Raw genomic sequence first — 16,097 nt, forward strand, 5'->3', positions numbered from 1 at the left:
TCAAAGAACCCCCTTTCCACATCCTCACGCAGACTTGTAAGCCACACATACCCCCTTCCTCATACTGGGGAGGAGCAACGGGTGAGGGGTGGTGGAAATGTGAGACGGAGCATTTGTAGGTGTGGACCATTCAGCGACTGCATTGGACCATTCTCCCTTACCACACTCGTGCAAATGAATGGCTTCCTTCCCCCCTTGCCTTCCAGCCCAGATGGGGGGCCCTCACTCAGGAGACTTAAGGAACCAAAGCGCCCGAGTGGAACAGGAACAGGAACAGGAGTCAGTCTGTGATCTGAGCTCAGCATCCCCGCCGGTTTTTCCTCTGCCCAGTCTGTCCACGCAGTCATGTTTGAGGAGATCGGGGGTCCTTGTCTTGTCCTCTCCTTTAACTCAGGAAGCTTTTACCGTTCACAAATGAGCCCCCCCCCCACCCCCTGCCCTGAACAGGGGACGGAGAGAAGAGAGGCCCACACAGACACACACAGTGGAGTCCTTGACAAGGGTTGTCAGCGAGGTGAGCCGCGCCTCCTCATGGCCACCCTGCCCTCCACAGGCAACATCTCCTTGAACAACACAGACACTCACTTCGGGGCCTGAGTTCTGGAGCTGGCCTTCAGAAAATGTTTCCAGAGCCAGAGTAGGATACCCGCAGGAGCCTGCCTGAAGCCAGTGGTTTTTGTTAGAAGAAGGAGAGGATTTCGGAACCTTCTTAATTCTTGTGAAGGTAAATCATGTGAATTTCCTCCAGAGAGCGGGGAGGACTAGGTGAGGATCTCAGGAGTTGCTGGCAGAGCCAGCACGATCCCCAAGGTCTTTTTCCCTCTCTGCTGGGTGCTCAGAATATCCACTCTTCGAGTGAGATCCTCCCCGGGTCGCCTAGACCTAGCAGGGCCTCAAGTAGGGACCCGGGCTTTTGTCTGCAGAGACCAGCCCTCAAGCTCCCAGTAAAGGACACGTCTCACGTCTCCAGTTGCTGTCATCAGCCCCTTGAGTGTGTTCTCCGTGTGAGAGCCCATTAGGCACTGGCCACAACGCAGACATGCAGCAGGAACAGCGTTTGGCAGGCTTCCTTTACAGGAAGCTAGAGGCCTTAGAACGTCCTGGCTTACACCCATTGCCCCACTTGATTCTTGGAGCTCAGGAAGTCGTGCTTTCTACCCCCCTTCATCTTAATGAGACAGTGATGCCCAGAGGCCCTAGAGTCTCTCAAATGGAAACCAGGGTCTAGTCCTGAAGAAGCCACCATGCTCTCGTGTCACTCTGGGGAAGGAAGGGGTCAACCTGGAGCAAGGGTTTGGTCTCAGAGTTGTGGTTCACCGGGCCTCCTCCCTCATCTGGCCTCCTCTCACATAAGGACCTATCCCTCACTCCCTCATCCAGCACGGATAAGGAGCTTTGGAAAGATGGGGTTTCCTTCACAAAAACTCGAACACTATGGCCACAAAGCAATGGCCTACGTGGCTTTCAGATGGGACCTTCGTCCTTCGCCTAAGAGCGTTCGCCTGAGTCAGTGCACGGTGGCCTGACCAGTGGCCCTCGTATAAGATGTTAGCACGCTCCAGACCTGGGCCACTCCGTGTACTTCCAACAACCCGCTGGAACCTGCACCCCGCATCCCCTTCATGGTGATCTGAGGACTGCACTCTGGTCCCAGCTTTGCAGGGGCAGAACCACGTGGCGATTCTGTTCTGCGGCTCTATGGCCCAGCCTCTCTGCTCCTCACTGGAAGGACCCGAAAGCCCAGCCTCCTGTCCGCCAGAGAGGACATGTTGAGGCCAATCTCATGATCAGGCCTTAGTTTTACCGAGCATTCAAGTCTGTCCAGGCCCCGGCGGCAGACCAGGTTGCCCAGAACCGAGAAACATCTTTGTCGCAGACACTCGGTCTGAATGTCGTGGCCAAATGCCCCCATCCCCAGGCCTGCCATCGCCCCAATTCCAAGCCCCTCACCTCCAGTGCCCTCAACGGCAGCACTGCTCTGAGCGTCTGCAGCAGGACTCCTGTCCTCTGATGCCACCTCTGCCACAACTTCCCAATCCCTCCCCCTGTGTTTCACTCCAGTTTGGCAATTCAGTGTGGGGCTCTCCCCGGACACCACTCACTGAGGCCTTTACCTGGAAGATGATGAATCTCTGAAGCGGCATCTCCAGGGGTCACAGAGGCAAGAATGGGGCGGGAGAGGTGATGGAAGACTTTCTCCAACCCCACTGCTGCGCTGATCCCACGCTTGAAGAAACACCTGTGAGGCTCATCCCAGATCTCAACCCTGTCATCTAGTCAACAGTCCCCGCCATCCACAGGCGTTTCAGGGACCGGCACCCAGTTGTTTTTCCGACTTGCTTTTGGGGACAGAAAATAACACCCTCTGAAATCACACAGCCAAAGTGCTTCTAGAGCCTTGTGTCTTTGATTCCTGTCAAGCCAGGTTTCTTGATCGTGTCGACCAAAGGGTGGACTTACTTGGCTACCTCCGGATTCCTCCTCGATGTCCCCCCACCCGTGGATCATCCCATTGCTAAATTCTCCAAAGAGCTCCATGTTGCCAAACCAAAGTATCCAATGCTGTGTTGGCCACAGTAACATTCCTTGTTTTCAAAATGCTCTCGTTCCTCAGCTTCTGGGACGGCAGCCCACCCTGGCTTTCCTCCTGCCTCTCAGATCGTTACTTCTAAGTCTCCTTCCTGGCCCATTTCATTTGATCCCCTCCCAAGTCTTGTTTTGTTTTTTTCTCCCGGGGTTCCAACCTCTGCCCTGTGCTCTTCTCATTCGATACACGATCCGTGGGTGACTACGTCGCCACCCAGAGCTCTACCCAGCTGACTTGTTTTCGTCTGTATCCCCTTGTGTGCCTGTGGTTTTGCCATCAACAAGTCTACCAAAGAAATGTCTGCTGGGCCCCAAATCCCCACGGGCTGAACCTATAGGGCGTCTCCACTCAGAGGTCCCATAAGCCCCGCCAATCTGCAGATCACCCCAGACCTGCATTCCCCATCTCACGGGTGGACACTGCCATCCACCCAGTTCCTTAAGACGGAGTCCTGGGGAGGTTGCTAGGTGTGCTCTCCATCACCCCAAGACTCTCTGGGACCTGCTCAGGAAAAAGCTAAACCATGATCCTCACGTTGCCACAGGTGTTCGTAAAGTCGCCTGTGAGGGCTCCGTCTCCGCAGGTACACTCTGAGCACGTCCTCAGAATGCTCCTGGCTGGGGTGGGTTCCCCACAGCAATTCCCGAGGAGAAGACCCACGCCCTGTGACATAACCGGGGAGACTGAAATCCTCACCTTCTGTAAGAACTCCCTGCGCAAGCTCCATGAATGGGGCGGAGCAGTAAGCCCGGGATTTGGAATATAGAGTGAATACCCGGATGTAATCTCTCAGCGAGAAAGTCTGGAAGGCACGTGTCTTTGGGTGAGCATGAAACACGGGATTGCTCAATTTTACTTTTCATCATAAATACCTTGACCTGTTTGGGCTCTTATCTGAGCCCGGGAATGAGTTTGAGAACAAAAGTATAGAAGACAGTTAAAAAACACAACCCACTAAACGTGGCCGATAAGCCTGAGAGCTGAGCATCTCCATCAACGGATCCAAGTCTCAGCCAACGCATTTTCAAAGAATTTTTGGGATCTGTCTGATGAAGTTATCTATACAACGTCGTCTCCGATTTTAAAGTAGCGAAGCGCAAGGGATCTTGACAAGAAATAAAAAGTCGTACGTTTCATGAGCAAATCAGGGGTTTTAACTTCAAACTGGTTTTCGGGAACACTGAGAGCAGCAAGTACAATGTCAGTTTTAAAGCCCGCGTTCACTTTGACGTGTTTGTCCGTTCCTCACAGCCTACACCATCTGCCGGCCACAGCAGGTAATGATGAAGACCTGCTTGCCTTGTAAGGGAGTCTCAAATTTCTGACTTGAGGTGTTCACCTTAAGGATGGTTCTCTTTCCACAGCGGCAAACTAGGTTTTCACAGAGGTTTCCAAATAATGCTCTCGCTGGGGCCACATTCCAGACTCACTTCATCAGATTCCCTGGGGAGGGAGCACCAGCATCTGTCCCTCTTTTTTTTACTAGTAATTTTTAAATTTTACTTCCAGTATAGTTAACACAGTGTTACATTAGTTTCAGGTGTACAGTGCAGTGATTCAACAATTCCATACATCACCCGGTTCTCACTAGGACAAGTGCACTAATTCATCCCCATCACCTAGCTCACTGACCCCCTCACCCACCTCCCCTCCAGTTACCATCAATTTGTTCTCTTTAGCTAAGAGTGTGTTTCTTGGTTTTTCTCTGTCTCTTTTTTTCCTTTGCTCGTTTGTGGTTGTTAAATTCCACGAGTGAAATCATATGGTACTTGTCTTTCTTCTGACTTCTTTGGCTTAGCAATAATCCTCTCTAGCTCTACCTGTGCTATTGCAAATGGGAAGATTTCATTCTTTGTTACGGCTGAATAATACTCCATTGTGTATATATACCACATCTTCTTTATCCCTTCGTCTATCCACGGGCGCTTGGGCTGCTCCCATGCTTTGCTTATTGTAAACAATGCTGCTATAAACATAGCGGGGCCGGTACCCCTCCAATCAGTGTTTTTGAATTTTTGATAAAATACCCAGTAGTATGATTGCTGGACTGTAGGGCAGCTCCATTTTTAACTTTTTAAGGAAACCCCATACTCTTTTCCGACAGTGGCTGCACCACTTTGCATTCCCACCAACGGTGCACGGGCGTTCCTTTTTCTCTACATCGTCGCCAACACCTGTTGTTTCTAGTGTTTTTGACTTTAGCCGTTCTGACAGGTGGGAGGCGATATCTCACTGTGGCTCTGATTTGCATTTACCAACATCACAGATGATGAGTGATGTCGAGCATCTTTTCATGTGTCTGTTGACTGTCTGGATGTCTTCTTTGGAGAAATGTCTGTTCCTGTCTTCTGCCCATTTCTTAAATTAATTGGATGATTTCTTCAGGCGTTGAGTCCTTTTTAAGCTGCTCCAGGAAAGTTTCAATGTGAAGCTGAGGTTGGGAAGCATCGCTGAGCTTCACCTGTCCTGGTTTAAAGAGAATCTTGGACTTTAGAGCCATGTGTACTAATACTGAAATTAAAAAAAAAAAAATTCTTATGTGTCTTCTCTTGCAGGAGCTTTTTTTTTTTTTTAAGATTTTATTTATTTATTTGACAGAGAGAGAGACAGCCAGCGAGAGAGGGAACACAAGCAGGGGGAGTGGGAGAGGAAGAAGCAGGCTCCCAGCAGAGGAGCCTGATGTGGGGCTCGATCCCACAACGCCGGGATCACGCCCTGAGCCGAAGGCAGACGCTTAACGACTGAGCCACCCAGGCGCCCCCCCCCTTTTTTTTAATTTGAGTAGACACACAGTGTTCCATTGGTTGCAGGCGTATGTCACAGTGATTCAACATCTCTAGTGTCATGCTCTGCTCCCCACAAGCGTAGCTACCATCCGTCACCATACAATGCTATTACAATATCATTGACGATATTCCCTATGCTCTGCCTTTGGTCCGGTGACTCTTCCATTCCTTCACCAGAAGCCTGTATCTCCCCCTCCCTTTCACTCAACTTTCCCATCTACCCACCCGTTCCATCTGGCAGCCATCAGTTTGCGTTCTGTATTCATAAGTCAGTAGCTCTCTGGGACCTATTTATTTTACAGCCATATTTAGAACAACTTCAAGGAGTCAGGAGTGTGTTTATGTACCAATGTCTCCTTCTCTAGGGGACACTCAGGCAGGTGGAGGGGAGGGGGAAGGGCCTCAAGGATGAAAAGGCTGCGGGATTTCCATTGTCCTGGTTACCCCCCTGCTGCATATCCCCACTGGCTTGCTGAGTGGGGCAGGGGGCCCTGTGTGTTGGAGAGGGGACAACATCCCTCTCCAGTCTACACATGTCTTCCTGTGGCCAGAGTGAAGCTAAGGGTGAGGCTGCTTACCAAGGAAACTGCAGCCGGTTCCATGGGATTCCTCAAGAATGGAAAAGTCCTAAGTGGGTTTCAGACGCAGGATGGACCACGGGAGCCTGCCCCCAGCCACGGATTTCTGAGCCAATCACTCTGTTCACCCAGTGGCTGCCCGCGCGCGCGAGTACACGCAGACACACAGACACAGGCACAGACGTGTGCACGCACCAGCACTCCGTTCTGTTGTGCATAGGGACTCAGGCTGGCGGCAGCAGCTAGCTCACGTGGAGGAGGCAGGTGATGATGGGTCATGCAGGCAGGACCCAGAGAACACGGAAAGAGAGATGGGGCAGGTTCTTAGTGTTATAAAGTCAATGGCATACCTCTTCCTCCAGGACTTAGACATCTGCATTACATTTTCCAAAGGCTATAATTTGGGGCGCCGGGGTGGTTAGTCGGTTAAGCATCTGCCTTCGGCTCAGGTCTTGATCCCAGGGTCCTGGGATCGGGTCCTGGGATCGAGCCCCGCATCGGGCTCCCTGCTCAGTGAGGGTTCTGCTTCTCCCTCTGCCCCTCCCACCGCCCATTTTCTGTCTGTCTCTCTCTCTCAAAATAATATAATCTTAAAAAAAATATAAAGGCTATAATTTACATACCACAAAGTTCACCCAGTTGAAGGGTCCAATGCAGTGACTTGTAGTACATTTCCGGAGTTGTGCAGCCATCAGCACGATTCAGTTGTACAACATTTCCATCACTCCGGAAGGACCCTGTGTACCCGTCAGCACTCAAGTCCACTCCTACCTCCAGGCCGAGGCAACATCTAAGGTAATTTCTATCTCTTGTAGGTGTGCCCTTTCTGGGCATTTCCTGTAAACTGACTCATGCTTCAAGCTGACTTGTGAGTCCGTGTTTTTCACTCAGCATAACACAATGGAGGCTCATCCATGTTGCTGCAGACATCAGAAGGTCACCCATCTTCATAGACCAGTGGCCTTCTACTGCAAGGGTATGCCACAGGTGGATTATCCTCTTACCGGTGACAGACTTTTAGACTGTTTCCACTTTTTTGCCGTGAATGTCTGAGTACAAGTCTTTGCCTGGGCATAGGTTTCGTTTCCAGTTTCTCCATGTCCTCAGTCTTTGTCTTGCATGATTGCGCCGGCCGGAACCTTCAGTCAATGTTGGAAGGGAACGGTGGGACCGGCGTCCTCGCCTTGGTCCGGATCTCAAGAGGAAAGCATTCATTCTTTCACTACTCAACACGAGGTGACATGAGACTCATTTTTCTTCCAGATGCCCTTTATCAGAATGAGGATGTGCCCTTCGAGCCCTAGGCGGCTGAGGGTTTTTATCACGAATGGGTCTTAGATTTTGTCAAATGTCTGTTCTTTGTCTATCAAGATGATCAACTACGTGGTTTCTGTCCTCGTTATATTACGACGGTGCTTACCTGAGTTGTATTTTGAATGCTAAAGCAATGTTGCAACCCGGGGATAAGTCTCACCTGGTTAGTTGCATACTCCCTCGTAAATGCTGCTGGATCTGGTGCACCGTTTTGTTGAGGATTTATGTATGGATAGTCGTGATAGATACTGGTCTATAGATTTCTTGTGTTGTCCTGTGTGGCTTCGGTAGCAGGGTAATATTGTCCTCACGGGCTGAGTTAGGAAGTGTTCCCTCCTCCTGTCTGTTGTGGAAGAGTCTATGAAGGATGGCTATTATCTCTTCCTACAGTTTAACAGGATTCACGAATGAGGCCCGCTATTTGTCCATTAGCTGGCCCAGGGCTTTCCTCTGTGGGAAGGTTCTTAATTCCCAAGTTCAATTTCTTTACTTGTGATAGGTCCATTCAGATTTTCTCTTTGAGCATTCCATTTTACCCCCATTCTCTCCCCGTGTTTTCTTGCCTCCTGGTGGCTCTGCGTCTGTCTCTGGTCTGGAACCTGGCATGCTGAACATCTCTAGACATCACTGGATCCTGGCTCCCAGTCAGGAACTTGGGACAGTATGCTGTGTCAGATGGGACCCCCCAGATACGCTCGTACACTCGATATGTAGGCAAGGGGACCATGCTCTGAGGTGGGGATGGGGTGGCACCAATGGGTCCCTCAGTTACACCCACCCACCCATTCTCCATGGGCCCCCGGGTAGGCCGTAAGTCTGTGTTTAGGAGCACCCTCAGCAAGCCCCAGGTCCACACTGCCCCACCCTGGTCCTTCCCACTCCTCTCGTCTCCTGGCCGGAGAACTGCACAGCAGATCCATGACGGCTCTCTGCCACGTGTCTGGGTGTCACAGCTCTCCTTGATTAAAGGCTCAAGTCCCAAGGGTCGGGACTGTCTCGCCATTACTCCAAACTGCCCCGCCCAGCAGCCAGCTTAGCACGGAGTGGGGAAGGCAAGGGGAGACAACGAAACCTTCACGAGTGGCTATACATTTGATGGTGGTTGGCGTGGCTACTGGGCTGAGGCCTCCTCTTTCCCGTCTCTGTGAACTCTGCCAGGTGGGGAAGGCTGGCCCTGCCCCAGTGCATTCTGGAGAGGATTCAAAGATGTAGCTTATAAGACTTGGTGCTTCCAGCTGGGAAACGTCCACCAAAGTCACCGGTTCTCCGCACTTCACCCGCAGCCTTTATGGAGGTTACAGTTGCTGAGCTGGTTAAGAGTGCCCACTCTGGAGGCGCCTGGGTGGCTCAGTCGCTAAGCGTCTGCCTTTGGTTCAGGTCATGATCCCAGGATCCTAGGATCGAGCCCCGTGTCGGGCTCCCGGCTCTGCGGGGAGCCTGCTTCTCCCTCTCCCGCTCCCCCCTGCTTGTGTTCCCTCTCTCACTGTCTCTCTGTCAAATAAATAAATAAAATCTTTAAAAACAAAAAACAGTGCCCGCTCTGAATACAGTCCGCCTAGGTTTGTGTGCCACTCCCCCATTCGGTGCCTGCGTGACACTGAGCAAGTCACCTAACCTCTCTGTGCTCTGCTTTCCCACCTACCAATTGAGATTGAGGTCTTGCTCCATGAGGGGTCTTTGGGAGCGGATTACATGAGCTGATACGTGGAAATACGTAGCGTAGTGTCTGATAACTAGTACACAATCAATAAAGTGAAATGCCATGTTATTCCTGCTAACCACACCCCAAATGACCAGTTAGAATTGAGGTCTCGGGAGTTTCAAGAAAGAAAAGTCCTGCTTTAGGGCCCCTGGGCGACTCAGTCAGTTAAGCGTCTGCCTTTGGCTCAAGTCATGATCTTAGGGTCCTGGGATCGAGCGCCCGAGCGCCGCTTCGGGCTCCCTGCTCAGCAGGGAGTGGGCTTCTCTGTCTGTCTGTCTGTCTGTCTCTCTCTCTCTTCCCTGCCCCTCCCCCGCCCTCCCCTCCCCCACTCATGTTCTTTCTCTCTCAAGTTAATAAATAAATAATCTTAAAAAAAAAAGAAAGAAAAGAAAAGTCCTGCTTTACTTACCTTCTCTCTTCAAGTGGGAGAAAAGCCAGGCAGGGTCAGGTGAGCACCTAAGCTCTCGGACGAGATCACAAGTTCGAACATAATAAGCACACCTGTGCTCAAGCCACTTCCCTCTGCAGGAGACTCCTAGATGTTGGCAGCAACACAGCTCTGGGGACTACCTAAAAATAGAGCCTGACAGAAAGCAGAATTTATTTTCAGTTCACAGGAATTGCATGGGCCCTTCCTGGGTACAGAGCGTTGGATCCTGTGTGTGTGTGTGTGTGTGTGTGTGTGTGTGTGTGTGAGTGTGTGGCGGGGGGAGGGAGGTAGATGGATTCATTCATGCCTCCTGAAATGAAAAGGCACGTGTCTAAATCCCAAAACGACTCTTCAGTAACTCAACGATGCTCTATTGTGCAGCAGCAGGCATGAAACTGCTGTTCCCTTGCGGCGACCCAGGGACACCAGGCAACGAACGAGGAAGGGCCCCTGAGCATCCTAAGGCCAGGGGAACCGACACCATCCCTCAGGAACTCCAGCCGTGGGCAGCAGACTCTGTTTCCAACTCTCTGTGGGCAGTAAGACTCTCTTCCCCTTGCTCCCGGATGATGTGAAGGCTGGTCCTGCTGCAGGGCCGCCAATGGTTGATGTGATGGTGTTCCCTGGTGCCCTCCCCGTCCCCTGCTCCGAATCCACACGGTTTAGAACTCCTCTTGATAAATCGTGATCTGCTGCTCTGGGATTTAAATGTCGTGATCTCAGATCTAACAAAGAACAAAGCATTAGGGATCAACAAACCAGAACTCAAAAGCTATTTTCCTTTCATACGTATATTTATTTGGTATGCATGATGAGGTAACCCATCAGAAATTCCGCCAAGGGGAATACTATCACTGTCACGAAGCAGGGAAACGTTAGCCTACATTTAGCTCAGCACATTCATAATGGCTTACACAGATAGCACAATGGTGAACCACTGCATTCCAGTTCCACGTCCCTCTCCGCACTCAGTTTAGCGTCCGATTCTTGGAAGTGGAGCTCAGTTGAGCGCACGGGCATCCCAGCAGACCTAGTGCTGCTTCTGGGAGGCAGTCAGTGACACGGCACAAAAGCACACGGGCCATCACCAGGGCATTCATGCTACAGAGAAACCCTATATCTTATTGACAACAAGGCAGGGAGGAAAGACAGAGATCCGGGGTGGGAAAGTGACAGCATGCATCATGGGAGCCGTAATATAGAAGTTAAGGACCTCTGGTACGCACTGTCCCATAGAAAGCCCCACGGTGACCCAGAAATTCCAGGCGGGAAAAAGGAGGACCTTCCCGGGATTGGATCCATGCTCACACAGACAGAGCGTTCAGTCCTCACGCTGCTCCTGTTCCTTCTCTGACTTCTCTGATTGCTTACTGTTTGGTCCCAAAAGGAATCCATGCTCAGGATCTGGCCACGCCAGCCTCCACGTCTGAATCCGTTCCGATCTCTGTCACGTGAGGGCGAGAGCTTCAGTTTTCTTTCAACCACTGTTTCAGGAGCCTCTGAAACATTCTTTTGCTTTCCTGCTGCATCTCCAGTTGGAGCTTCTCCTCTCTCTCCTGCTGTTGGAGCACCCCTTCGGGCAGAAGGCCGGGCCGGTTGGTCCCCAGGCTGAGGGTCAAGCCACTGAGGCCCTGCACCAGCGTGTCCCAGGAGGAAGGATGCGGGGCCCCTTTCCTCTCTGCAGGCATCCCAGGGACATTGGGCCTATGGCTCTGGCAGTATCGACATTCACATCGGAATCTGTTCTGATCTCTATCCCCTGCTGAGGAAGAGATCCTGGCCTTCCTTTCGACGCGATAAGGTGCCACGTGATCGAGGTGTCGCCGCCTCGCGTGCCCCAGAAGTGTTCTCTTCCTCTGAGGGGACGCCGACCTTTCCCACCGCCTCTCTTGGAGGGTTTTCTCATCCCTGTACCGCTGCTGGAGCAGCCCCTCTGGCAGAGGGGCAGGGTATTTGGCACCCGGACTGGTTTTGAGGTCACCGAGGCCCATCATTAGCAGTTCTGAGAAGGAAGGAGGGGAGGCTGCTGTGACTTCCCGGGAAGTCTCTTCGGAGATCATTGGGGAAGATTCGGGAATCGACGTTGAGTTGCATTTCTGGAGTGGATCCATGGAGGCGTAGTCGGTGCTCACAGCTCCACCTGGCCCTTGGGTCTAGACAGGAAGGGGAAGATGAAGGTTCTCAAAGGGCTGGAAGGTAGCGAGGGACGGGCACGGCCAGAAGAACCCAGACTGCAACACGTGGTGACAGAAGAAGAAAGAAAACCCATTATTATTCCTCTGATGTAACCTTCCCGTGCCTCTGTCTCCTATCTGTGAAATGGGGACCATAACGAGCCCTAGTCGCTGGAACTGTTCCGCACTTTAAATGGGATCAACCATTTCCAAGGGCTCAGAATACTGATGGCATATAATCAGGGTCTCAGAAGGGAGATCCATTATCGCGTCCACATGACCCATCATGCAAAATGTTGCCCTGCAGTCAACCACGTTAAGTCCCTGCTGACATGTTATAACCGTTCTCGAACATCATTTCAAGAACAATCCACGTGTGACTAGCATGTGCTCTCCTCCTAGGTGTTCGTGTACTTTCAAAAAGCAGACGTTTGCTACAATTTAACCATTTCCACCATGGGGAGGGACACATTCTTTTCAATTCTCACAGGCTTTCATCTAGTTAAAAAGGATATTCAAGCCGATGGAAATTATTTCAGAAATCCCCTGTAAGAATAAATAAGAATTTACCGAAGCCTAAGAACAGAAATCAATGAAATTTCTAACAAGACACATTAAAGGAACTCAAATCAAAAGCTGCTTCTTTGAAATGATCAAGAAAATTGCTAAGCCTCTCACAGGACTGATGAAGGAAAAGAAGAAAAACAGAAGAACAAAGCAAGATACATCCTACTTCCTGCTTTCTAGCCATATGGCAAAGCCAGAAAATCACAACAGTGTGGTACTGGCATAAAAACTGACATACAGACCAATGGAACAGAATCGAGAGCCCAGAAATAACCCCACGCATATACGGTCATGACACAGGAGTCAAGAATACTCAACGGAGAAAAGACAGTCTCTTCAATAAATGGTGCTGGGAGAATGGAATCTTCACATGTCAAAGAAGAAGGCTGGATTCCTGACTTACACGCAGAAGAAATTTACATGAAATAGATTAAAGACATAAACGTAAGACGGAAACTATGAAACTCCTGGAAGAATACTATTCAACAAAAAAGCCCTTTGACATGGGTCTTGGCCATGAATTCTGGATATGATACCCAAAGCACAGACAACAAAGTAAAAAAAAAAAAAAAAACAAAAAAACAAAAAAACAAGCGGGGTTACATGTAAGTAAAAAGCTACACACCAAAGAAACCACCAGCAAGGTAAAAAGATATCTTACAGGATGGGAAGAAAATACTTGAAATCCATATATCTGTCAAGGCATTAGTTAATATCCACAATACAGAAAGAACTCATACAACTCCATAACAAAAAGGCTAATAATCCAATTTAAAAACAGGTAAAGGATGTGAATACATGTTTTTCTAAAGGAGACCTACAAATGGCCAACAGGGACATAAAGAGCTGCTCCAAACCACTAATCGTCAGAGAAATGCAAATCAAAACCACAATGAGGTCTCACCTCACACCTTTCAGAACGGCTAGCAACAAAAAGACAAGAGATAAAAATGCTGGCTCGGATGTGGAGCATAAAGAAATCAGGGGCTGCCTGGGTGGTGCACTCAGTTGAACACCAACCGGCTGACTTTTGGTTTCCGCTCAGGTTCTGATGTCGGGGTCGTGACATCGAGCCCTGCATCGGGCTCCATGCCCAGCGGTGAGTCTGCTTAAGTCTCCCTCTCCCTCTGCCCCCCACCCCAGTGCACTCTCTCTCAAATAAATAAATAAATAAATAAATCTTAAAAAAGATGTTTTGCATTGTTGGCGGGATTGTAAATTGGCACAGCCAGTATGGAAAACAGTATGGAGATTCCTCAAAAAATCAAAAACAGAACTACCATATGCTGCAGACCTTCTACTCCGGAGAATGTACCTGAAGGAAATGAAATCACTATGTCAAAGACATACCTGCACCCCATGTCCACAGCAGCATTACTTACAATAGCCAAGACATGGACACAATCTAGGTGCTTTTGATGGATAAACAGATCAAGAAGACACACACACACACACACACACACATGCACGCATGCACGCATGTGCACACACACACACACACACACACACACGAATATTATTCAGGCACAAAAGAGGAGGAAATCCTGTCATTCGTGACAACACAGATGGACCCTGAGAGCATTATGCTAAGTGAAATAAGTCAGAGAGAGACAAATATGATATGATGTCACTCATATATGGAATTGAAGAAAACCTCCCAAGTTTATAGAAAAAGATATCAGATTTGTGGTTATCAGAGGTGGCAATTTGGGGAAGGAGAAAAAACCTGGAGGATGGTGGTCAAAAGGAACAAACTTCCAGTTCCAAGGTAAACAAGTACCGGGGGCATCATGCACGACATGATGGCTCTAGTTAACACTGCCGGGTGGTGTGAATGAGAGTTGTTGGGGAGTAAATCCTAAGAGTTCTCTTCACAAGGAAAACACTGTTTTCTTTTTCTTCTTTTTCTGTCTATATCAGATGGGGATGGTCAACTAAGCTTATTGCGGTAATCCTTCCATGATACATGTAAGTCAAAGTATTATGCTGTATCCCTTCTACGCTGCTCTGTGTCAACTGTATTTCAAGAAAACTGGAGAAAAAGAGAGAGAAAAGAGGGAGAGAAGAAATAAGTTACCAATAGCAGGAATGAAAGAGGACGTCTCGCTAGAAGCCCAGCAAATCTGAAAGAAACAGAAGGCAATATTACATTCAATTCTACATATACAAATGCAACAAATAGGAAATGGATGAATTACCCCAAACCCATAAGCTACCAAAACTTACCCAAGGAGAAATAACATGCATAGTTCAGTATCATTTACAGAAATTGAATCAGTGGTTTAAAACCCTTGACAACAATCCCAGATGGTATTGCCAGTGAATTCTACCAAATATTGACAGGAAACACAGACACACGCAGAAATCCTACACAATTGCCTCCAGAAAACTAAGTGGAGGAAACACTTGCAAGTGATTTATGAGGCTAGCATTTCACTGATACCAAGAAAAGAAAACTACTGACCAATATTCTTTCTTAGCGCAAGCACAAAATTCCTCAACAAAATACCAGCAGTGAACTTCAGCAATCTCTTCAGGGAAAATGCACCGTGATCAGGTGGGTTAGCCCAGGGAAGCAAGGGTGGTTCAATAACTGAAAGCCCACGAAGGCAATCCTCAGAGTTAGCATATAACTGATTAATCAGTGTCATCTACAGTTTAAGATGAAAGATTAAAAACAGGGGCGCCTGGGTGGCTCAGCCATTAAGCGTCTGCCTTCGGCTCAGGTCATGATCCGAGGGTCCTGGGATCGAGCCCCGCATCGGGCTCCCTGCTCGGTGGGAAGCCTGCTTCTCCCTCTCACACTCCCCTTGCTTGTGTTCCCTCTCTCGCTGTCTCTCTCTGTCAAATAAATAAATCAAATCTTAAAAAAAGATGAAAGATTACAAAGAAAACTGATAGACTCAATGCTATGCCTATCAAAATCCCAATGGCATTTCTCAGTAATAGAAAAACAATCCTAGAATGCATCTGGAACAACACAAGACCGAGCACAGCCAAGGCAACCCTGAGGAAGAACACAGTTGGAGGTACCAAAGCAGAAAGGGTAGGGGCAGAAAGACAGACACAGACCAATGGAACAGAATAGAACCCAGAATAAACCCAACGCATGTACAGTCAACTGATCTTGACGAGCACGCCAATAATACGCAACGGGGAAAGGACAGCCTCCGTCAAATGGCGCTGGGAAAACCGGATGCCCACGTGCAAAAGGATGACATTGGACCCTCTGTTACACCACACACGAAAATCAACCCAGAGGGGATTGAAGATGAAATAGAAGACCCAACGCTGTGAAACTCCTGAAAGAAAACATAGAGAAAAAGCTGCATGACATTGGTCTTGGCGATGATCTTGTGGAATCAACACCCATGGCACAGGCAAGAAAAGCAAAAACAGACAAGTGGGACTACATCAAACTTAAAAGCTTCCGCACAGCAGAGGAAACCACCAAGGCGAAAAGGCAATCTGCAAAATGGGCAAAAACATTTGCAAACCACGTATTTGATAAGGGGGTTGATTTTCACCATTTATAACAAACTTTCCTAACTCAAGAGCAAGAAAACAAACAAAGCGATGTAAGAATGAATGGGCAAAGGATCTGAATAGTCATTTCTCCAAAGAAGACCTACACATGGCCAAAAGGCATATGAAAAGCGGCTCCACATCACTACTCCTCAGGGAAAGGCAGGTCAACATCGCAATGAGATATCGGGCCACACGCGTGAGGATGGTTCTCGTCAAACCAGCTACCAAACACAGCAGATCCCAAGTGTCGCTGGGCATGCAGAACACGGAAACCCTTGTGCCCTGTCAGTGGGAATGCAAACTGGCGCAGCCATAGCAGAAAGCAGTACGGAGGTTCCTCAAAAAGTTAAAACTAAAACTGCCACAGGTTCTTGCTCATACCAGGGTGCCCCCCCTCCAAAACGACAAAAACGAAAAACCAAAACACCTAC

The 16,097-nt window shown here is 49.2% G+C and overlaps 1 protein-coding gene across 41 annotated transcripts in view; it reads right to left on the bottom strand.

The window, feature by feature from the left end:
- Positions 1–10,172: 10,172 nt before the first annotated feature.
- The window catches only part of LOC113247525 (protein FAM156A/FAM156B), a 49,708-nt gene continuing 43,783 nt past the window's right edge, over positions 10,173–16,097 (bottom strand). For 24 of the 41 annotated variants that reach the window (XM_048215920.2, XM_057311752.1, XM_057311774.1 and 21 more), the window contains 2 exons: positions 14,216–14,261; positions 10,173–11,550 (listed from right to left, as the gene is read on the bottom strand). In XM_048215920.2, coding sequence (XP_048071877.1) covers positions 10,864–11,550; positions 14,216–14,261 — 733 coding nt within the window. In that variant the 3' untranslated portion in view covers positions 10,173–10,863. Of the gene's footprint in view, positions 11,629–14,215; positions 14,262–15,253; positions 15,539–15,770; positions 16,092–16,097 lie in introns of those variants that run through there. The other 17 variants (XM_057311820.1, XM_057311812.1, XM_057311795.1 and 14 more) reach the window with 9 other exon arrangements.

Source organism: Ursus arctos, chromosome X, assembly GCF_023065955.2.
Source record: "Ursus arctos isolate Adak ecotype North America chromosome X, UrsArc2.0, whole genome shotgun sequence".
NCBI classification, from domain to species: domain Eukaryota; kingdom Metazoa; phylum Chordata; class Mammalia; order Carnivora; family Ursidae; genus Ursus; species Ursus arctos.